General features: G+C 32.0%; 5 protein-coding genes across 7 annotated transcripts in view; 3 read left to right on the top strand and 2 right to left on the bottom strand.

Annotated features, from left to right (window-relative positions):
* The window catches only part of LOC135142679 (phospholipase A1-like), a 59,476-nt gene that overhangs the window by 10,258 nt on the left and 24,580 nt on the right, over positions 1 to 24,638 (bottom strand). The gene's annotated exons all lie outside the window — the stretch shown is intronic.
* Positions 67 to 1,012, top strand: LOC135142581 (sperm flagellar protein 1-like). Its single transcript, XM_064074309.1, has 3 exons — positions 67 to 249; positions 300 to 584; positions 635 to 1,012. The coding sequence occupies exons 1-3, from the start codon at positions 156 to 158 to the stop codon at positions 931 to 933; spliced, it is 678 nt and encodes a 225-aa protein (XP_063930379.1). The 5' UTR covers positions 67 to 155; the 3' UTR covers positions 934 to 1,012.
* On the bottom strand, positions 936 to 3,316 carry LOC135142560 (TATA box-binding protein-associated factor RNA polymerase I subunit B). The gene is made up of 2 exons (XM_064074283.1): positions 2,936 to 3,316; positions 936 to 2,890 (listed from the first exon to the last, which is right to left on the bottom strand). Exons 1-2 carry the CDS (start codon positions 3,307 to 3,309, stop codon positions 958 to 960), a joined length of 2,307 nt encoding a protein of 768 aa, XP_063930353.1. The 5' UTR covers positions 3,310 to 3,316; the 3' UTR covers positions 936 to 957.
* On the top strand, positions 3,466 to 4,550 carry LOC135142571 (gem-associated protein 2). Of its 2 annotated transcripts, none has more exons than XM_064074296.1 (3): positions 3,466 to 3,691; positions 3,742 to 3,851; positions 3,901 to 4,550. In XM_064074296.1, the coding sequence occupies exons 1-3, from the start codon at positions 3,568 to 3,570 to the stop codon at positions 4,393 to 4,395; spliced, it is 729 nt and encodes a 242-aa protein (XP_063930366.1). In that variant the 5' UTR covers positions 3,466 to 3,567; the 3' UTR covers positions 4,396 to 4,550. The 2 variants fall into 2 exon arrangements, with proteins under 2 accessions (XP_063930366.1, XP_063930363.1); XM_064074293.1 differs by having other exon boundaries at positions 3,742 to 3,854.
* The window catches only part of LOC135142652 (protein phosphatase PP2A 55 kDa regulatory subunit), an 87,264-nt gene continuing 67,676 nt past the window's right edge, over positions 5,051 to 24,638 (top strand). Inside the window, exon 1 of the mRNA XM_064074403.1 lies at positions 5,051 to 5,351. The gene's annotated coding sequence lies outside the window, so the exon portion shown is untranslated. The remainder of the gene's footprint in view (positions 5,352 to 24,638) is intronic.

Here is a 24,638-nt window from a genome sequence, read left to right as displayed (position 1 = left end):
CTGAATTACACCCGAAATGCTAACTTGCCCACACACGAACAAAAAAATAATCCCTTATAACCAAGCAACCCTTTTATTTACTCTAAATTCAAAACGTTTTAGACATTACGTCATCCGTTTTTTGATTAATTTTTTTATGGAAAAATCCGACAAAAATGGAAGGTGATTATGAAGAATTGTACAAATGGATCGAAGAACACACAATATCTAGACCCAAACGTAATATAAATCGTGATTTTGCAGACGCCGGTACGTATTTTAACGCTTTTATCTTCCCAAAATGACCAAACTGACTTTAGTGCCCCTCGTTGAAATCTTAAAGCATCATTACCCCAAACTCGTCGAGCTGCACAACTACTGCCCCAAAAATTCCTACTCGCAAAAATTAATCAACTGGGAAACACTCAACAACAAAGTACTGAAAAAATTACAAATCAATCTAACGAAAAAACGAATCGACCAGTTATGCAAAGCCGAAATGGGAGCAATTGAGAGGCTTTTGCTAGAGATAAAACAAAAAGTTGAGCAGAAAACAAGCGGTAACGAACATTGTGAAGTTTTCTATCTAGAAGGGCCAAACAATGGTAAGTGGTTTCAAAATACGATTAATACTAATACTTCACGTGATTTCCAGCTGTGGGGAAATTACAAAACGGTACCCACAAAAAAATGGTACCCAGCACCGTGGTTGATAAAATGCAAGCCCAGTTAGACGAAAAGTCTGAAGCTGTTAACATTCTGAAAAACAAAGTCGACCATCTTGAGAACTTGTTGAACATTAAGGAAGAACGAATCAAGGATTTGAGCATCCAGCTACAGACTATTGTTAATCAGTCGTCCAGACCGGAGTCCGCACAGGAGAGAGCATCCAAGTTTTTCGGTTTTTTCCAGTCCAGTACCATTTTACCAGAACCAAATAAACACGAGCAGTAGTAAAATAATATAATGTAACAAACGTCACCATAAGTGTGTACAATTTTGTAAATAGTTCGAAATTAGCTTATCTTTGATCACCGTTTGTTTGTGCGTTTTTTTCCCATAGTTTGCAAGATGTACCAAGTGAAGCTCGGTCATTTGGTACTCCACCAGGAGCTCCTGTTCGTTCTGTTGGGCGATTCGCTGACACTCTTTGAACACAACGCGAAAATTATAAGGAAACGTCTCTAGAAACTTTTTGCACTCCTGTTGACTTTGTAACTCGAGACGAAGTTTAGTCCGCATCCAGAATCTTTCATATGGGTTGTAGTGATTTGGATATTCTTCTCGAGACGCATCAAGACTATTCCGGATTGCATCGAAGTCCAAATCTGGACGATATTTCGGGTTGTTTTTGCTCAACACGTGCATATTTCGCAAGAAAGACGCTTCATTGGCCGCATAGAAGTTATCCTTGTAGCGTTCGCAGTCGTTTTTTTCCTCTAGTTGGTGATTTTCACGTTCAGATCGACAATCAAAGGAAAGTTTTACTGTCACTAGCCTTCTTTTTTCCTTTAATTCGTGCCTTCTTTTCTGATCGTTGCAAACAAGTTTTTCGAAAACCCAATCATCGTTGGCACCTCCATGTACAACCACAAGTTGGTCGTTCAAAATTTCTAGAAACCGACTAGGTTTTAAAATGTGGTTCAAACTGTCACTACTGAAGTCTTTTGACAAAATTTCCATATATTTCGACTTTGGTAGTAGTTTTACGAAATCGAAAAACGGCGTAAAGGTGACCGGAAGTTCCAAAGTATCAGGTTCGTCTAGTTCACTTTTCAGCTTTGATAAAAGCTGCTTGTAGTTGTCTTTATTTGCGTTAATTTTGACCTCAGCTGGGTATTCTTTCTTACCAAGAACCCCAAGAGCTAAATTTATTTTTGGTTCACAACTTTTGTTAAAATTGGTCGGAAAATGTTCTTCCGTCATAACCCAGTCTCTGTACTCTATATGCTTTAACCACTCTACTACATTGAACATTTTCGGCTTAATTAAATCGCTTCTGTTCAAAATATCCGCATAAGTCCCTAAATGAATTTCCGTTACATCATCAAGCCCAAATAACAGTTTAACAACAAAAAGAATTATACTCAAAACGCGGCCTTCGTAATTTGGGACTTTATTCACTCGTTTGCGAAATGACATTCTAACATCAGCTCTAGTTAGAAGATTTTTAACACAAGTGCAAATTTCCCGGGGTAAATTCAACTCTTTACAGTATCTCTCGCTAAGTTCTACTAAATCAGGACACACTACATAATAATCGACTTCCAAAAAAACCGACATTTCTGACGTAATAACCCGGAATGGTGTATTTGCAAAAACGCTATTTTTTTTAAAGTTACGAAAATTCAGACGTTTGTCGGCAAAATTTTCAGGAAAAAAATGACTGTAACAGTTGAAACTCAACTTCCCTTCTTTGATGAATCTCAAAAGATCACCAAGCTGAATTTTGTCTTTGCCAATAAGTAGAGCTAAATATAGAATTGAGTAGAGTTTATTTAGAGAGAGAATGTAGGGGCTCTGGCGGTATCTATGTGAAATCCTCCTATAACTAACTCTGTGGCACTTCAAGTTCCTTTCAAAATCTACAATGTGTTTACGCCAGTGATACCGCGTCCTTTGTATACGTTTCAGCTCTCTCGAGGCGTAAATATTATACGCCAGCGGCTTACTTTTTGAGCTTTTTTCAGAACTTTGGAGACTCGCCAAAGTTTCGTTGTGTAACGACGGGGTACCTTGACTTTTCTGACTTAAATCTTCATACTGAGCTTTAATTAAAGCCCGCTTTCTCCGAATTCTTTCTTGCTTCAGTGACGACGAGTCCAAAGTTGTTAGATCCACTTCACTCGACGATGACTGCCGCCGTTTTCGTTTCCTTTTTGCCAGTTTTCCATACACGATTTCGGCGTCTCTACAAACAAAAATGAGTAGGTGCAACCCCAGAATGAACACTTACATTGCGTTAGACACTGCTTGCAATTTAGGCAGCTGATTTTGCCCTAGTGTGAACACTTTCACCTTCTCCAAGTAACGCAACCAGAGAATTCTAACCACTGATTTAAATTTTCTATTAGCTCCCAAATTTATTAACTCCTCGGTTAACCCTAGAAGAATGTGATTATAGCACTCCCAACTGGTTATTTTGTTGTCGACTTTTTCGCTCTTCTCGCTTTGTACTTTCCGAGTTTTTGTTTTGGTTTCGGCGGTAAAGTCATCAAAAACGTACTCTTGGACTTCTTGTGACTGAACTTGGCACCCTTTGCAGAAGAAAAAACCGGCTTCTTTGTAAAAATCGGTGCCGCCGCAGTGTTCACACTCTATATTGTCCATTGTAAGAATTAAGGATTATTTGAGGTTATGTAGTGCGTACACACGTTTCATACAATCAATGAAACTGAGAGTACTTGGTTTACATAATCAGTCTCATTAGCACAAGTATGGCAAAACACTTTGTAAATAAACACATTAAATAAAGAATTTGTTGACGAAAACAAACGTCATTTAAATTTGAGGTTATGTTTAGATTCGTATAACCTCACTTTTTATGTTTTGAGTAAATTCCGAATTTCCGACTAAACTTGACTGAAAATGCTAAAAGTGAGTGACTACGATGATAGTTTTGACGAAGAAGACGACGATAGTGGCATTCTGAAGCAGGCTCTTCATGTAGAATTCCCCGACGATTTTAACCCCGACAAGGTGCCCCAAACAGGTATAAAAATTACAATTTGGTAACTTTTATCCGACTTTCACACTTTTCAGGTGAAGAATATCTGCAACATGTTATCTACGAACGAAAAAAGTACAAACAATGGGTTACTGTTGACATCGACCGCAGCAAATTTAAAAACCAACAAACCCTCAAAGTAGAAGTGGTAAAATGGCCGGCTTTGTTTAAACACGTCTGATTGTAGTTTTCAGGGAAATTCGATCAAAAAAGCGCCTTCCATGCTCATACCCACGAGGGAGTGGCAAATGGCCAAAGTAGAAGACTTCACGAATTTTCGAAAATTCATCCACTTTAAAATAACCAAAGAACTGACAGTTAATTCTTTTAATGAAGAGTCGTTTATAGAGAAGACGCAGACCGAGTATCCCGTTTTTTCTGAAGTCACTGTGTACACTCAAGCGGCCAAAATGAGGATGCTGTATTTAATTTCAAGACATTTGGAAACGGTTCCAGTGGGGGCGAGTATTGGAGAGAAAATGGGGGCTTGGATTTATGCGATTTTAACTCTGCTGGAGAAGCCTTTGAGCCCCGATTTTTGTTACAGTTTGCGTGAGTTCGCCAAGAAGTGTTTGGTGATACGGTCAAACCTGGATGAAGAGGCCAGTGAAGAGTTGTATAATCCTCTGAATTTGTTCATATGCATTGTGGGTAGGTTTTACAACCAACTGGACTTGGCAGATTCTTAATTATTACAAATTAAGTATAAATGCAAGGTTGCCATTCACCATAGGCGGGGATAAAATTTGAACCAAAAGGGTCACTTTAATAAAATATGTATTGTGTGAAATGTACAGTATGAAAAAAAACATATGAATAAATTCGACAATTTAAATACCAATAACATTGCACAAAAACGATTTTTGTGGATATAATCCTGACGTTATGATTTTTTTTTATGAAATGATATATTTTTTTGTTCTAATATATTCATAATAATTTTATTTTTCAAAGCTTATCATATTTAGAAAACTAATTATTGGAAATAAGGGTACTAGGTGTAAGTTTAGTATTTCAAAAAATGTAATAATATTAGTGCTACTAGATATATTGATAGAATTAATTAGGTATATGAAGGGTTGGATAAGTGCCAATTTGAGTTCAGTGGTGCCGCCACCACTCATGTTGTGAACCCATGGGCGTAGTTAGTAACCCACGTTTAAAAAACGTGCCACTAGGCGGCGCTGCGTTCGTAGATGCAACACGTAATTCCCACATGAAAATAACGTGTGGCCGAGAACGTAACTAGAGTGGAAGACAATTTTGATAATTGCGCTCGCATTCCTCGGCTTCGGGTAATATCGACTTTTCGGCCCCGTGTAAATAAACCTAACCTCTCCATTATAAAACACACTTTGGCCAGTTCGGCGGATGGAGATTAGTGCGGGATCGATGCACGATTGGTTGATAGTTGACATTTGAATGTCGCGTATTAGTGAATAGCAGCCTGCGTGTGCGAGACAGAGAATGCATCCGTCAGACGTCGCTATTGCATCTTACCAATTGTTATGATTAACCTGTTGATATCGGGTCATTTGAGTGCGGCGAATAAATAAATAAAAATAAGAAGGAACTGGGGCGCGGAATGCGGCCTGAGACCCCACACGGCTAGTGACCAGAGGAGGAGCGACTTTTTATCAAAATTGTAAGTTTTTTTAATTTAAGTATGAGCGTGTATTTTTTTTTTCGGTTTTGATGTGTGCGGAGTAAACAGGTTGCTGCCACCCCTTCCAAGAAAATCATGTTTCTAGGTTGGGTGTTTTTGTTTAATCGATAATTAGCCGGTGCTAATTAAATTGAGTTCTTAGGCAGCACTGCTACGTTTTTCGTTTGTTTAATCTACTCATTTTCTGGGTTTTCATAATCGTTTTCACTCGGAGTTCTCGATTTTATTATTTACCCAAGGATTCGGAATTGTTCAAAGTAATTTCGTTTAAGCTTGTTTGTAGAGCTCTTTTCTGAAATGTCTTTTTTGACCCCCTGAAATAAAAGCACGAACAACAGTGGTTTATTAATTTATTGCTTAATTGCGTTTGCGGAAATAAGCAAACAAATTTATAAAATAAACGAAAAGTAACACCTTGAGGCGTTTTCTGTTGATTGTCTTCTTTGAAGTGATTTTAACAGTGATTAAATGTAATATTTTTATTGCGTGTTTTTTCTCACGTATTTTTCTTAAATTTTGTTCTATTTGTTGTTTAACGTTTGCGAACTTGTTAGAGGTGCGACTTGTTTAAATTTGTTGCAGTTATTTGAGGAATTGCGATTCCATGAATTTTATGACGCAATGACAATATTATGCAGATATTTAAAAATTTCCTTTGTTAATAATTTCGGTACACCACCAGAAGTTTTGCGCAAATAAATCTCTTTACGATTTTGTTTTGTTCTCTTTTTAAATTGACTTTCGTACTTTCGAGAACCCAATTAACGAAGTGAAAGTTGCTGATTCTAAAGTAACATTAAAGATTAATAAAACTCGGTTTTTAGGAAATAATTTTTGAAATTTAAGTATGAATTATTTTCGTCGTTAAAGACGTGTTGGGGATATATTATTCATTTTTTAATTATTACGCGGCCGAGTTTTGACAGTACATTAAATCATTTGGAGTGGGGAGGGTTGTTACGAAAATCGATAAAACCCACAAGAATTTGTAATTTTCAAAGTTTAGTTTGCCCTCTCGACGTAAATTGCGATATAGATCTTATCGGATTTCCTAATAATAAATGTATCTAATATAAAATGGTCTTATCGGGTCTCGAAACAGTTTTCCAAGGAAAATTACAGTATTACTTTTAGTGAATTTTCGGGAAATTGACTACAGAGAGCCATCTTTTATAAAAAAAAGATGGCGTTTACAGAATTTCGGTATTATCCATTCTCATGATAAAATATTAATAAGGCCGCGACTTATCTGGAACATCCTCTACATGATTTCAGGTTTCCGAAATATTTTTCACAGTAGCATACGAAAATGTAAGTTTCTCGTTTTCGCTTGTCTGTTGTTTGTTTGGACATTTTTTGACTCTTAGATGTACAACCTATTTTCTTGAAAATTGAAATATCACAGTTTTTGGATTAAACAAAAAAGAATTTCAAACCGAACGTTTCTAAAATCTTGCCCGCTGTTATATTTTTGGAATCAGCACGTTGAAATTTATATTCCAGAATTTTTTGTGGATTTTTGGCATCACTTTCAAAATAACAGTTTTTCAATATTTATGAAAACTTTGGAAATTACGACCACCCTCGAAACATAACTAAAGATATTTTCTTATAGATTTCGACCTATAGAAGTTGCTTTTGACCACATTTCTTCGACAACTCATTTCATTTTCCCAGAATCGATCATTGAGATATGACAATTTTTTGGATTAAAAAATTGAATTTCGAACCGAATATTTCTAAAACCTTGACCCAGGACCATGAAGACGCTATATTTTTGGAATCAGCACGTAAAAATCTATATCCTTGCATTTTTTGTGATTTTTTAGGCAACATTTTCAAAATAAAAATTTTTTAATAGTTAATGAAAATTTTGAAAGTTTTCGATCATCTTCAGTTAAGTCTCGAAGAGATGGGCGAAAAATTTATTTTTTTGTAGATGATTTCGATTTACAAAAGTTATTTTCGGCTTCGTTTCTTTGATAACTCGTACCATTTATCTAGAATTGCCCATTGAAACATTAGTTTTTTGATTTTTTAAAAAATTAAATTTCAAACCGAATATTTTTAAAATCTTGTCTCCGGATTATAAACGTGCTATATTTTTGGAATGAGCATTTCGAAGTCTACGTCCCAGAATCTTTTGTGGATTGTTACGTAACTTTTTCAAAACCAAAATTTTTCAATGAAAATTGCGAAATTTTTCGACGACTTTCGAAACTCCCCTAAAGACATTTTCTTGTTAATTTCGGCAGTGGAACTTGTTTTCGGCCCCCTCTCGTTGATAACTCGTACCATTTTTCCAGAATTACCCACTGAAATACGACGGTTCTTTAATTAAAAAGAAAAAAATGAATTTTATACCGAATATTTGTAAAACTATGTTCCAGAAGCATAAATGTACTACGTTTTTGGAATAAGTACGTCGAAAGTTGTATCTTGGATTTTTTTGTAGATTTTTAGGGAATATTAAAAAAAAATTTCAATGCTTAGGAAAATTTGGGAATTTTTCAACCATGTTCGAAACTTAACTGAAGACAATTTCGTATTCATTTGGACCTCCAGAAGTTACTTTCAGCACCATTTCTTCTATAACTCACCATTTTTCCAGAAGCGTTCATTGAAATATCGGTTTTTTGGAATAAGCAATTGAATTTCAAATTGACTACTTCTAAAACCTTCGCCCGGATCTATAAACACGTTATATTTTTGGAATCAGCACGTCGAAATCTACATCCCAGAATTTTTTCGTAAATTTTTGGCATGATTTCCAAAATAACAATTTTTCACCACTTTGAAAATTTTGGAAGTTTTCGACCGCCTTCGAAACTTTACTAAAGATATTTTCCTGTAGATTTCGACCCACAGAAGGTACTTTCGACCTCATTTCTTCGACAACATTTCTAAAACATTGGTCCGGGACTATAAACACTCTATATTTTGGGAATCAGCACATCAAAATGTGTAATCTAAATTTTTTGTGGATTTTTAGGCAACATTTTCAAAAGAAAAACTAAATTCTTAATGAAAATTTCGGAATCTTTCAACCATCTTCGAAACTTCGCATCTCTAGTTAAGTTTCGAAGAGGTGGTCGAACATTTTTTTTTTTTGTAGATTTCAATCTGCAGAAGTTAGTTTCGGCCTTATTTTTTCGATAACTCCCACCATTTTTCCAGAATCGCCCATTGAAATATGAGTTTTTTTTTTATTTTTAAAAAAATTAAATTTCATACCGAATATTTTTAAAATCTTATTTCAAGATCATAAACGTACTATATTTTTGGAATCAATACAACGAAATCTACGTCCCAAAATGTTTTGTGGATTTTTACGTAACTTTTTCAAAACCAAAATTTTTCAATGAAAATTGCTAAATTTTTCGACGACCTTCGAAATTTCACTAAGCACATTTTCTTGTTAATTTCGATCTCTAGAAGTTGTTTTCGGTCTCATTTCGTTGATAGCTCGTCCTATTTTTCCAGAATTATCCATTGAAATATGATGGCTTTTTGAATTAAAAAAAAACATGAATTTCATACCGAATATTTGTAAAACTATGCCCCAGAAGCATAAATATACTATATTTTTGGAATCTGTGTATTTTTTGGTGATTTTTAGGCAACATTAAAATAAAATGTTTCAATACTTACGAAATTTTGGGATTTTTTGACCATCTTCGAAACTGAACTGAAGAGATTTTATAGATTTTGACCTCCAGAAGTTACTTTCGGCCTCATTTCTTCCCCCGTTAGTCATTAATTTTAACTCCTACCATTTTTCCAGAATGGAATTAAATTTTTTTCGATTCCTTAAAAAATTGAATTTCAAACCCAAGTTTTCCAAAATTTTATCACATTTCCAGAAACGCGCTATATTTTTGGAATCAGCACGTCGAAATCGATGTCTCAGAACTTTTTATGGATTTTTGGGGAACTTTTTCAAAAGCAAAAATTTTCAATTTAAGAATGTGGAATATTCCGACCATCTTCGAAGTTAATAAAAACATTTTCGCTATATTTTTGGAATCATCGAAATCTATATCCCAGATTTTTTTGTGGGTTTTTAGGCAACTTGTTCAAAACCAAAATTTTTCAACACCTGCCCTTAATGAAAATTTCGGAATTGTTCGACCATCTTCGAAACTTAACTATATATATTTTCTTATAGATTTCGATATATAGAAGTTGGTTTCAGCCTCATTTCTTCGATAACTCCGACCATTTCTCCAGAATGAAATTGAAATATATCACTGTTTTTGGATTTCTTAAAAAGTTATAAGTACGCTATATTTTTGGAATCAACACGTCGAGGTCTACGTTCCAGAATTTTGTGTGGATTTTTACTTAACCGTTTCAAAATCAAAATTTTTCAATGAAAATTGCGAAATTTTTCGACGATCTTCAAAACTTCACTAAAAACATTTTCTTGTTAATTTCAATCTCTAGAAGTTGTTTTCGGCCGCATTTCGTTGATAACTCGTACCATTTTATTAGAATCGCCCATTGAAATATGACCGTTTTTTGAATTAAAAAGAAAAAATGAATTTCATACCGAATATTTGTAATACTTTGCCCCAGAAGCATAAATACGCTATATTTTTGGAATCAGCACATGCAAATCAATATCCCAATATTTGTTCTTCAAAACGAAAATTTTTCAATACCTCCCGTTAATGAAAATTTCGTAATTTTTGACAGTTTTTTTGGATTTCTTAACATATTTGTAAAATCTTGCCTCGGGGCCATAAATACGCTAGATTTTTGAAATTAGCATGTCGAAATTGACGATCCAAAACTTTTTGTGGATTTTTGGGTAACTTTTTCAAAACAAAAATTTTTCAACTTAACTATCGTCGAAGCTAACTAAAAACATTTTCTTGTAGATTTGGCTCTCCAGAAGTTTCTTTCGGCCTCATTTCTTCGATAATTCCTTCTGCTTTTCCAGAATTGCCCATTGAAATACTTATTACAGGTTTTTGGATTTAAAAAATATTAGTTTCAAACACCATATATCTAAAACCTTGCCGCGGTATAATAAACACGCTATATTTTTGGAATCAGTACATCCAACTCTATATCCAAAATTTTTTTGGGGTTTTTTAGGCAACTTGATCGAAACCAAAATTTTTCAATAATTGTGAAAATTTCGGAATTTTTCGACCACTTTTGAAACTTAACCAAAGCGATTTTCTTGTAAATTTCGACCTCCAGAAGTTACTTTCAGCCTCATTTCTTTAATAACTCCTACCATTTTCCCAAAATGAAATTGAAATGTGACAGTTTTTTTTTGGATATCTTAAAAAAAATAATTTAAAATCGAATTTTTCCAAAATCTTGCCGTGGAACCATAAACACACCCTTTTGGAATCAGTACATCGAAATCTATATCCCATTTTTTTTGGGGGGATTTTAGGCAACTTGTTCGAAACCAAAATTTTTCAATAATTGTGAAAATTTCGAATTTTTCGACCACTTTTGAAATTTAACTACAGCCATTTTCTTATAGATTTCGACCTCCAGAAGTTACTTTCAGCCTGATTTCTTCGATAACTCCTACCATTTTTCCAGAATGAAATTGAAATGTGACAGTTGTTTTTGGATTTCTTAAAAAAAAAATAACTTCAAATCGAATACATATTTCCAAAACTTGCCCTGGAACTATAAACACGCGATTTTGGAATCAGTACATCGAAATCTATATCCCATTTTTTTTTTTGGGGATTTTTAGGCAACTTGTTGGAAACCAAAATTGTTCAATAATTGTGAAAATTTCGGAATTTTTCGACCACTTTTGAAAGTTAACTAAAGCCATTTTCTTATATATTTCGACCTCCAAAAGGTACTTTCAGCCTCATTTCTTCGATAACTCCTACCATTTTTCCAGAATGAAATTGAAATATGAGAGATTTTTTGGATTTCTTAAAAAAATTAATTTCAAATGGAATATTTCCAAAATCTTGCCCTGAAACCATAAACACGCTATTTTGGAATCAGTACATCGAAATCTATATCCCAATTTTTTGGGGGGGATTTTAGGCAACTTGTTCGAAACCAAAGTTTTTCAATAATTGTGAAAATTTCGGTATTTTTCGACCACTTTTGAAAGTTAACTAAAGCCATTTTCTTATAGATTTCGACCTCCAGAAGTTACTTTCAGCCTCATTTCTTCAGTAACTCCTACCATTTTTCCAGAATAAAATTGAAATATGACAGTTTCTTTGGTTTCTTAAAAAAATTAATTTCAAACCGAATATTTCCAAAATCTTGCCCCGGGGCCATAAACGTGCTATATTTTTTGAATCAGCAGGTCGAAATCGATGTCCTTAAATTTTTCAATTTAAGATTGCGGAATATTCCGACCATCTTCGAAGCTAACTAAAAACATTTTCTTGTAGATTTCGACTTCCAAAAGTTTCTTTCGGCCTCATTTCTTCGATAATTCCTACCATTTTTCCAGAATTGCCCATTAAAATATTAGAGTTTTTTAGATTTAAAGAATATTAGTTTCAAACCCCATATTTCTAAAACCTTGCCCCGGCACAATAAACACGCTATATTTTTGGAATCAGTGCATCGAGAAATCTATATCCCAATTTTGGGGGGGGGGGGGGGGGGTTTAGGCAACTTGTTTAAAACCAAAATTTTTCAATAATTGTGAAAATTTCGGAATTTTTCGACCACCTCTGAAACTTAACTAAAGCCATTTTCTTATAGATTTCGACCTCCAGAAGTTGCTTTCAGCCTCATTTCTTCTATAACTCATACCATTTTTCCAGAATGAAATTGAAATATGACAGTTTTTTTGGATTTCTTAAAAAAATTAATTTCAAATCGAATATTTCCAAAATCTTGCCCTGGAACCATAAACACGCTCTTTTGGAATCAGTACATCGAAATCTATATCCCATTTTTTTGGGGGGGATTTTAGGCAACTTGTTTAAAACCAACATTTTTCAATAATTGTGCAAATTTCGGAATTTTTCGACCACCTCTGAAACTTAACTAAAGCCATTTTCTTATATATTTCGACCTCCAGAAGTTACTTTCAGCCTCATTTCTTCGATAATTCCTACCATTTTTCCAGAATGAAACTGAAATATGACAGATTTTTTGGATTTCTTAAAAAAATTAATTTCAAACCGAATTTTATAAAAACCTTGGTCCGAGACCATTAACACGCTGTAGTTTTGAAACCAGAACATCGAAACTTATATCCCAGATTTTTTTGTATATATTTAGACAACTTCTTTAAAACCAACACTTTTCATTCCCTATATATTATATTTCCTCTAAATTTACTTTCGGCCTCATTATTTCGATACCTCATACCATTTAATATAACCTGTTAATATAAATTTTCGTACTGTACTAATTTTTTTTTTTCAAAAATAGTAACAATGCGTAGTTTTTGCAGTTTGTTAGTGAAGTTTATTCGGTCAATGCTCCATCGTAATTTATTTCCGATGTGGGTAGTGGTGCTGAAGTAATTTTTATTGATTGAAATGAAACATAATGTATATTTCTTTCTTCTGCAATATTTTTTATAATAGACAGTTTGACACAAAAAATTATGAATCGATTAATTTTCGCATTATCTGAAATTCTGTCGTTTTATACATCATACATCAAGATTAATATACATATTTCCCCACCAAAAGTTGATGACGTCACTTTAAAAAATCATTAGAAGCCTTACATTCTTAAATGTCACCCTCCATACTACTACACGAAAATATTGATACAGCAAGGGCTCGCAAAGCTCTCCATAAATCGTTCCAGTTTTCTCTCCATTATTATAAACCAGGACTGCTAAAAGCGAAGCAGACCCTCACTGCACTCTTTCTTCCGTCTTCGATCTAAAATAATATCACGACCAGTCAACAATCCATTTCAGTTTTTGTCGGTGAAATTGACCGCAGAATCCGTTACCGATTTCGCCCCACGGTATTTTCGTTAATGTTAATGAGAGAACGTCCGACCGACCATGGAAAATGAATCAACCGCGAAAATAGCCCAGGCAGGCAGGCGTGATAGGTGTGTAGTCAACCCTGCAGCTCCCAAAAAGTCACATTTTAATTTTTAATGTGCCCCCGACCTTGCAAACTTCGGCATGGGGCCAACCCTCGTTGCTTATAATTTATTCCGTATAAATTTTTTCATTTGTCATGGCACAAGTGGAATGACGTTGTCGCGAGGAAGTCCCTAGAAACAACCGTAATCGACGTGTAGGTGGTGGTGGTAAAGGACGCATCTAGAGATCTGCATTGTTTTTACGGTTTGAGGGTAAATGCGGTGTGGGCGGTGTGGGGTGAGGAAGCGTTTGGAAATGGATGTGCTTGTAAACGGCGGACTTAAATCGGAGTAGACGAAAACGGTTTAGGTGAGGGAGGAATTTTATTCTGGGTGAGTGTATCAGTCTACAAAGTGTTAACATCTAGAGAATAGAAGTTTTATTCTCAGCTATTAAAAAGCGCAAAATTTTATTCACTCAAACATTAGTTTTCATTTTAGATAAACGATTTTATTTTGTTGTCAAGAAACCACATTAACACATTACGGATTACTAATTTTTTTTCGTTTATAATAATACATCTGTATTTTCTTTCGTTTAAACGGATGTTGAAGTTTCTCATTTGTGGTATGCTTGCGTGACAGGATGATTTTAGTTAAATGGTTGTTTTCGCGCGAAATAGGATCTAAAAGCGTGGACAGTCAACAGGTTAGGCAACAATTACGTGTAATTTATCTGATAAAACGAAATGTTTGGAGTCAATATACGCTAAATCCCGATTTTTAATTTTATTTGTTTACTTTAAAAGGGAAATGTGGAAACACTGTCGCACTCGAAATGAGATAAATGTGTCTATTTCACATTGCTTGCAAGCTATAATTTTTCTGTTTAATGTATCTGATAATTAGTTTCTAAAACCAAAAATTGGTTGAAGGTTTTTTCCACAGAACTTTCCCCGCTTTTAGTGCGGCCCATCAAATCACGTTTCTTTGAAAAATTGTGCTTAATAATTTAAATTTTTCAATTTTTCATTTTTCTTGTTCTTCAGTTTTTGAAATGTTTCGATTTTTCAAGTTTAATTTTTTAGATTTTGCAATTTTTCGATTTGAATTTTTAGAGTTTTGAATTTTTAATTTTTCAATTTTTCGTTTCTTCAATTTTTGGTTTCTGACTTTTTAAATTTTACGATTTTAGAATTTTTCCATTTTTCAATTATTGGATTTTAAAACTTTTTTCAGTTTTTCGAATCTTCGACGTTACAGTTTTTCGACTTTACAATTTGACGATTTTACAATTTCTGGATTTTCCAATTTTTCGATTCGATTTGTTTTTTATTGTTTCTAATTTTTCGATTCTTTACTTTTTTCAGCTTTAAGTTTTTCGATTTTTAGTTTTTTAATACATATTTCATTTTTCGTTTGTTCCGTTCTTCGATTTGCAATTTTTCGATTTTCCGGATTTTCGATTTTGGAATTGTTTTCTCAATTTTTTTGATTTTTCAATTTTTTCCAATTTCTTATTTTTTTAGATTTTACAATTTTTTGATTTGAGTTCTCGAGTTTTCAATTTTTAATTTTTCAAATTTTCGTTTCTTCAGTTTTTGATTTGCAATCTTTCTAGTTTTCATTTTAAATATGCAATAATAATAATTTTTTTAATTTTCCACTTTTTCAATTTTACTATTTTAGAATTTTTCCATTTTACAATTATTGGTTTTAAAACTTTTTATATTATTCAATTTTTTATTTTTCAACTTATAATTTTTCAATTTCTAAAATTTTTAATGTTTTAATTTTTTGATCTTTCGATGATAAGAGTTTTTCGATTCTACAATTTTGATGATTTTATAATTTTTCGATTTATTACATATTTTCAGTTTTAAGTTTCACGATTTTTAGTTTATCAATATTTCAGTTTTTCGATTTTCCGCTTTTACGAATTGATTTTTTTTGTTTTTTTAACTTTTTGATTTTTCAATTTTGTCCAACTTTTTATTTTTTCGTTTTTCAATTTTTAGATTTTGAAATTTCTTGATTTGAATTTCTAGAGTTTTCAGTTTTTAATTTTTCAACTTCGTTTCTTCAATTTTTGATTTGCAATCTTCTGTAATCATTTTAATTAAATATGTAATAATAATCATAGTTTTTCAATTTTACAATTTTAAAATTTTTCCGTTTTACAATTATTGGTTTTAAAACTTCTTGACTTATTCGAGTTTTTAATTATTTTTCAACTTACAATTTTTCAATTTCTCAATATTTAGCATTTTTAATTTTTCCATCTTCCGATGATAGTTTTTTGATTTTACAATTTTGACGATTCTAATTTTTTTTGATTTTCCAGTATTTTGTTTTTTCGGTTTTTTGTTTTTTGTTTTTTAAATTTTTTCCAATTTTTTAGTTTTTCGATTTTTAATTTTCACATTTTGTAATTTTTCGATTTGAGTTTCTCGAGTTTCAATTTTTAATTTTTCAATTTTTGATTTGCATTCTTTCTATGTATGTAAAAATAATCATTATTTTAAAAAAATTCAATTTCACAATTTTAGAATTTTTCCATTTCACAAATAAGTATTAATTGGTTTTTAAAACTTTTTGAATTTATTCGATTTTTTAATTTTTCAATTTTTCGTTTCTTCAATTTTAAAATTTTTCGATTTTAAAATTTTTCCATTTTTCAGTTATTGGATTTTAAAACTTTTTTCAGTTTTTCGAACCTTCGGCGATATAGTTTTTCGGCTTTTTTGACGATTTTACAATTTCAGGATTTTCCAATTTTTCGATCCGTTTTGTTTTTTGTTTTTTCTAATTTTTCGATTCATTACTTTTTTCAGGTTTAAGTTTTTCGATTTTTAGTTTTTTAATATTTCAATTTTTCGTTTTTTCCGTTCTTCGATTTGCAATTTTTCGATTTTCCAGATTTTTGATTTTGGAATTTTTTGTTTTCTCAGTTTTTTTGATTTTTCAATTTTATCCAGTTTTTTATTTTTTTAGATTTTACAATTTTTTGATTTGAGTTTCTCGAATTTTCAATTTTTAATTTTTCAAATTTTCGTTTCTTCAATTTTTGATTTGCAATCTTTCTAGTTATCATTTTAAATATGTAATAATAATAATTTTTAAAATTTTCCACTTTTTCAATTTTACTATTTTAGAATTTTTCCATTACAATTATTGGTTTTAAAACTTTTTGATTTATTCAATTTTTTATTTTTCAGCTTATAATTTTTCAATTTCTAAAAAATTTCAATTTTTTGATCTTTCGATGATAGAGTTTTTCGACTCTACAATTTTGACGATTTTATGATTTTTCGATTTTACAATTTTTGGATTTTCTAATTTTTCGATTAATTACGTATTTTCAATTTTAAGTTTCACGATTTTTAGTTTATCAGTATTTCAGTTTTTCGATTTTCCGCTTTTTCAAATTGAAATTTTTTGTTTTTTAACTTTTTGATTTTTCAGTTTTTCCAACTTTATTTATTCGATTTTCAATTTTTAGATTTTGAAATTTCTTGATTTGAGTTTCTAGAGTTTTCAGTTTTTAATTTTTCAACTTCGTTTCTTCAGTTTTTGATTTGCAATTTTCTATTATCATTTTAATTAAATATATAATAATAATCATAATTTTAAAAAATTTTCACGTTTTCAATTTTACAATTTTAAAATTTTTCCATTTTACAATTATTGGTTTTAAAACTTCTTGACTTATTCGATTCTTTAATTTTTCAAGTTACAATTTTTCAATTTCTCAACATTTTAAATTTTTCTTCCGTTGATGGTTTTTTGATTTTACAATTTTGACGATTCTAAAATTTTTTGATTTTGCAATTTTTTGTTTTTTCGGTTTTTAATTTTTCAATTTTTCCTTTTTTCGATTTTTGATTTGCAGTCTTTCTATGTTTGTAATAATAATCATTATTTTAAAAAAATCCCAATTTTAGAATTTGTCCATTTCACAAGCATTAATTGGTTTTAAAACTTTTTGAATTTATTTGATTTTTTAATTTTTCAATTTCTCCATATTTAATGATTTAATTTTTCCATCTTTTTGAGTTTTTTGATTTCTCATTTTTGACGATTCTAAAATTTTTCGATTTTACAAGTTTTTAGTTTTGTGATTTTCAATTTTTAGATTTCGCAATTTTTTGATTTGAGTTACTCTGGTTTTCGATTTTTGACTTTTTAACTTTTCGTTTCTGCAATTTTAATTTTCAATCTTGTCGTGTTATCATGTTAAATATGTAATAATAATTATAATTTAAAAAATTTTTCACTTTCTCAATTTTACATTTTTAAAAATTTTCCATTTTACAATTATTGCTTTTAAAACTTTTTGATCTATACAATTTTTCATTTTTCAACTTAAAATTTTCAATTTCTCAATAGTTGTTTTAAGTTTTCGATCTTTCCATGATAGAGTTTTTCGACTTTGCAATTTTGACGATTCTATAACTTTTCGATTTTCAATTTTTTGTCTTTTCACTTTTTTTTTATTTTTCAATTTTTTCAAATTCTCTAGTTTTTCGATTGTCAATTTTTAGAGTTGGCAATTTTTCGATTCAAATTTCTTGGCTTTTCAATTTTTCGTTTCTTCAATATTTGATTTGCAATTTTTCTAGTTATTATTTTAAATATGTAATATGTAATAAAAATGATTTTTAAAATTTTTCACTTTTTCAATTTTACAATTTTAAAATTTTTTATTAATGTTTTAAGTTTTCCGGCTTTACAATTTTGACGATTCTATAATTTTTTATTTGATTCGTTTTTTCTTTTTTCGAATTTTTCGATTCATTAATTTTTTTTCGATTTTTAAGTTTCTTGATTTACAGTTTTTCAATGTTTGAATTGTTCGTTTCTTCAGTTCTTCGATTTTCAATTTTTCAATTTTCCGCTTTTCGATTTTTAAAAATCTAAAATCTGGAACTCAAGAACTTGAAAAATTGAAGAAACGATAAATTCAAAAATCGAGAGATAAAAAATTGAGAAAATTAAAAATCGAAAAAACGAAATATGGATTGTAAAATCGAATTATTGAAAATTTAAAAAATCGGAAAATCGGGTAACACGAAATCTAGAAAATTGCAAGATTGAAAAATTTTAAAATTGGAAAATCGAGGATTGAAATCAAAAATCAAAGATTAAAAATCTGAAAAATTGAATAAACGAAAAATTATAAAATCGAAAGAAACATTGAAAATACAAAGGAAATGAAAAATCGAAAAATTGTGAACATGAAAATTAAAAAATTAGTGAAAGTAAAAATTGCAAACTTGAAAAATTGCAAAATTGAAAGATTGCAAACCGAAAAATTGAAAAAAATGAAAGTTGAAAGAACGAAAAATTATGAACGAAAAAATGAAAATGTTGAAAAATTATAAGATTTGATTTTGCGAATTTTATTATTTTATGATAACCCTTATAAGTTAAAATAAAAATATGTATGTAATATTAAAGTAAATGTAAAGAAGCGTGCTATGCGTTTTTTTCAAGTGAGTTTTTCCATTATAAAATTCTGTGATGACGTGTCAACATTTTTACAGGTATATATCAATTTACAGAAGTACACTCTAGTGATAACAGTACGGTTTTCCCAAATTTTCAGGAATGACGTCAGCCAAATTTTGGTTAGCGTTATACCATCGACATGATAAGTATTCATAATATACATACAAAATGGGACAACACTCTGTCCAGCAGTTTCGGAGATAAGGTGTCTAATAAAAATTGATACAGATGACAGACAAACAGACAGACAGACAGACAGACCGACAGACAGACAGACAGACAGACAGACCGACAGACAGACAGACAGACAGACAGACAGACAGACAGACAGACGGAATCGTTTACGTTCGGAAGTAAAAAGCAAAATCGGGCTTTCGTCGTTGTTTATTATACATAAATTGCATTATGATATAAAGTGCACATGTTTACTAACACTAAACAGTTCGTAAACAATACGCTGTCAGGTCGTAGCCCTTATTATTTGTAGTTTTCCCAAGTAGGGCGCAATATTGATAAGAGTTTTATAAATAAGATTTTGTTATTCTTTATATATATAGATGTTTTTCGTAATTTTCAACGAAGAGAAATAATTTCAACATCACAACATTCTCATGACAATGATCAAACTCGTTTATCAATGACAAAAAATTGACAGAAAATTACAATTTCTTCAAATTTGCCACTCAACTTTATTGTGACATCAAGTACCAGCCTTCAATTAACACGCATCATCAATTGGGCAATTTGATTATAATTCCTATTTCAACGAGGCGGCAAAAATAGCTCCACAATCGTTTGTAAACACCTGTATAATTTACAGCTTTAATGGCGTTGAATAAAAGCTTGACTGAACTATAAAAACATTTGACAGCGCATTCATAAAAATCCTGCGGTCCCGAAAGTACGCAAGTAACAAAATTTTATGTAACCAAACCTTTTTAAATTACCTATTGTTATTGCTCGTGTTTTATTTTTTGCAACGAACATTCAGATAATTTACTTTTAAACGTTCCTATCGTCTCGATAAAGTTACGGTTGAGATCATGGTTGTTTTTATTAGCACCGTCACTCCTGCTAAGTACTAACACTACATTTTCGTCTAAAAATACGAAAAACCTCTGTCCCACCGCGTCAAAATCAACAACAATCTAGTTACGACCAGATCGCACTACATAAATCACAATTCGTTTAATACCTCGACCAGATAAAAAGCGAAGTCTTAAACTGTTTATTGCAACATTACCTCCATCCATCGACCACCCTAGAAATTGTGTTCGCTTTCATTAGCCGAAGTTTGTTTATAATAATTACCGTGTGTCTCGACTAGTAAATACCGAGAACAATAAGTTCGTAAGCCGTGAAGTTCGTAACAATTAATTACATGGTTTGGATTAATCAAACGTCAGCTTATCAAAAGAAATTTACTATAGATTCCGATTAGTAAACGCGAAATCGTAGGTCATCGTTGTCGACCATGCCCTCAAAATGGACAATAATTGGAATAAGGTCGGCCGGTACAGATTCGTCTGTATGAAACCTGAATATGCAAATAAACGGCATTCACAGAAACATTCGTCTCATTAAAACGCTCCGAAATAGAATCACTGTACAAATATTTATGGGCTAGGGATCATCTGGACCGCATGTCGGAAATAGAACGTCAAAAACCGTTGTTGGAGGTCCGGAGATATTTAGGTTGGGAATTTACGATGGGGTTATTTGGTGTTTGACGTCATTAATTACGTGGGCACGCAGGAGATGTAATAGTTTTTAGGTGCAAAGTGACTTGTTGCTGCAGGAAGAAAGGGGATTTGGTGTTTAAGTAGTTGGAAATTCCACAGGTGTTAATAAGTAAAGTTGAGTAACGTTTCTACGCTGAAACTGGTGTTATCGTAAATACGAGGAGGAATGATGCGATAATTTTTTAAACAAATGCTTTTCACTGCAACACGTTTCATTCTAAGCTGTTATCAGCTCTTTTTAATAAGTGGCATTGTGAGCAACCATTGCAATGAACGATTACTTATTTTAACTAATTTTACTAACATTAGAGAGTTTTTTCAAGCTGTATGTCAAGAATAATGTGTCTTTGTGTATTTGTATTTGTTAACAATGTAACACTTACCGTTGAGAAAGGTATACAAAGTAAATTTATGAAATGACATCATTAAAATTAAAATTATTTAAATGTTTTTTGAGATGACAATGCTAATAAATTTTACTTATTATTATTGCTGTGTCAGCAGAACTTCTAAAAAGTCCGTTATGTGATTTCTGAGACATTCGTAGTTTTTTTACAATCCGTGAAAAGTTAAAAAATGACGTCATCAGTTTTTTGAAGGATATCAGCAGACAAATAATTTTGGGTCTAGAGTATTTCGCGGAAAATGTTTTGACTGGGATCCCAGCCAAAAAAATGCCAATTAACATGAAGTTGGTCATGGAACAGAGGAACGACGTCTTGGAGATTAATAACACCAATTGTATATTTTTCGAATTTTCATTTTGGCAAAAACTATACATTTTTTCATGTCAATTTATCCGGCACGAACTCGACAAAAATTAAAAATTTTCGTTTTACTTATTTTGATTTAATCTTTGTTTTCATATCGTTCATTTATAGTGTAATTCAAAAAACAGGAAGTATTAGTAATTATTATTGATTACAAAACCGCAATTGACAACCTAGTTCTATATTCGACATGTGATGTAAATGTCTAGAACCTTAAATTTGTCAACAATGGTTCGCGCCATTGGCAAAATACGAAGGTACGTTGTAGAGAAAAATCCTATTGAATTTTATAGTTATAACCTACTCTACTTAATTTTTTCTCGAATCGCACGCCAATTAAATGGTTAAAAATTGTTTTTTTTAAGTTACAACTTTCGTTTTGTATCGCATTTATAGTCGTTGCGAAATTACCCCTAATGAATTTGCTCTTTTTCTTAAATACTTACAAGTTCCCAAAACTGTCTCGAAATTTGCAATTGTTCACTACCTTGACTGTTTTTAATCAGTTTGAAGTGATTCAATTGTTGTTCTTAAAAAAAATATAATGTTAAAGTAAAAACCAGCGGCATAAATAACGCCCCCGCAGCCCGTACGTCGTGGGGGCCCAAATTGCACAAGTCGCACAATGTAAAATACATATATTTAAAGCAAATAATCAACAGGGAAAAATGACCTCTCAGCACTAACAACAAGCTTGAACTTCAAGTGTTTTTTTGTACATCGGAAGAATGTCACGTAGAAATTTGTTTGATTTGAAAGAATTTGTCGCCTCAAAACAGAGGACTAAAATTATAAATTAAGTCACAGTCGAGCAGGATGTTCTGAATATTATTACAATTCTTATCAAGTAAAGACGTGTAGATTCTCACCTTTGGAGAAAAGGGTGACTCGTTCTTAATTTGATCAATAAAAAATTTGTTATGATGTCAAACATGTTATACGGTTATATTGAGATTAGCCGTTCAGGGAAAAACTCGAAGCGGATTTGTACACCACAAATATAGGAGTATATTATTGTATAACATTTAAATCACTATAAAATAGAGTTCTTTGAAATTACGTCATCAAATTGATCAAATTTTGATTAACGTTTTGCCATCTGCATGATATACCTAATATACATACAAAATTTGACAATAATCGGTTCAGTAGTTTCGGAGATTACGTGTCAACAAAGACGTCAAACAGACAGGCAGACAGACGGAAACGGAGATTACTTTTTTCGTACTTTCGGTGTCATGAAACGTCGAGAAAACATAAAAGTGGACATTCGTCCAATGGACTCGATTGCACTGAGGAAGTAAAGTTCGTGGAAGGTTTGATGTGAATGATTTCGAAATGTTATTTGTGATAATATCTATACATTAAAAGAAATATAGATAAATAATACCAGTAACAGTGTAAGAAGTTAAATATTGTCCTATAAATGGGTTTTGATAACTTTTTCTTTGTTTGTCTACGACATCCAACTTTTTTTAATGACACTATATACAGTATAACCTCTATAATCCGAACATCCAGAAATCCGAACAAAGGCTAGTTGAAGTCGATATCTCTTTAATCCGATCAAGATCTTCTTTCTGTACGTGTTTTAATGATTTTTTTAAATTCTCAAAAAATGTGATACATATTTAAATGCACTGTATTAATGAACTAATTCTGGAAAAAAGGTTGAAGTTATCGAAGAAATGAGGCCGGAAGTGACTTCTGCGCCCCGAAATCTACAAGAAAAAGTATTTAGTTAAATTTCGAAAATCGTCGAAAATGGGTCGAAATTTGCTAGTACTTGCCAAGTAACCTACCCTCTAAGAAAATAAAAGGCGAGTGGGCCAGGCTAGTATTTCCCAAAATAAGACTCATTGTGGCAAATTACCTACTACTCTAAGAAAAGGTACTAGCCCCGCCCGCCCACCCTTTATTTTCTTAGAGGAGTGGGTCATCTGTCAAAATCAGTCTTGTTTTGACAAGTACTAACTCCGCCCACCCACCCTTATTTTCTTAGAGCATGTCATTTGCAAAAATCAGTCTCATCTTGATAAGTACTAGCCCCGCCCACCCACCCTTTATTTTCTTAGAAGAATGGGTCATCTGCCAAAATCAGTCTTATCTTGACAAGTACCACCCACCCTTATTATCTTAGAGGATCTGTCATTTGCAAAAATCAGTCTCATACTTGCCACGATAAGACTGATTTCGGCAGATGACCTACTCTTCCAAGAAAATAAAGGGTGGGTGGGCGGGGCTAGTACCTTTCCTTAGAAAAGTAGGTCATTTGTCAAAATAAGACTCATTTTGGCAAATTACCTACTCATTTAAGAAAAGGCACTAGAGCCGCTCGCCCACCCTTTATTTTCTTAGAGGAGTGGGTATCTACCAAAATCAGTCTTATTTTAACAAGTACTAACCCCGCCCACCCACCCTTATTTTCTCTGAGCTTATGTTATTTGCAAAAATCAGTCTCATCTTGTTAAGTACTAGCCCCGCCCACCCACCCTTTATTTTCTTAGAAGAATGGGTCATCTGCCAAAATCAGTCTTATCTTGACAAGTACTAGCCCCGCCCACCCACCCTTATTTTCTTAGAGGATCTGTCATTTGCAAAAATCAGTCTCATACTTGCCAAGATAAGACTGATTTCGGCAGATGACCTATCCTTCTAAGAAAATGGAGGGTGGGTGGGCGGGGCTAGTACCTTTTCTTAGAAAAGTAGTTCATTTATCAAAATGAGTCTTATTTTGGCAAATACTAGCCTGGCCCACCCCTCTTTTTTGTTAGAGGGTGGGTTATTTAGCAAGTATGTACTACCATAGTGTAAAATTTCATTTTTGAAAAAGTTATCTAAAGATTTTGAAAAAATTCAGAGATGTATATATCCCGACGTGCTAATTCCAAAAATATAGCGTGTTTATGGTTACGGAGCAATATTTTCGGAAAATTCGGTGTAAAGTTTGAATTTTTTGAAATTTTTGAAAATTATGATATTTCATTGGACGATTCTGGGAAAGCGGTTGAAGTTATCGAAGAAACGAAGCCAGAAGTGACTTCTGTGGCTCAAAATGTACATGAAAGTATTTATGGGTCGAAATTTGCATAAGGGAGATAATACGAATACATAATGGGAAATTTCATTTTTGAAAAAGTCATCTAAAAATTCTAATTAAATTCAGGGATATAGCTCCTGACGTGTTGATTCCAAAAATATCGCGTGGTTATGGTCACGAAGTAATATATTTT

The sequence above is a fragment of the Zophobas morio genome, unplaced genomic scaffold, assembly GCF_036711695.1.
Source record: "Zophobas morio isolate AGI-343-1 ecotype UQ-CSIRO unplaced genomic scaffold, CSIRO_AGI_Zmor_V1 ptg000004l, whole genome shotgun sequence".
Taxonomy (NCBI): Eukaryota; Metazoa; Arthropoda; class Insecta; order Coleoptera; family Tenebrionidae; genus Zophobas; species Zophobas morio.
Note: the sequence above shows the minus strand (reverse complement) of the source record. Positions and strands in the feature narration are given on the sequence as shown.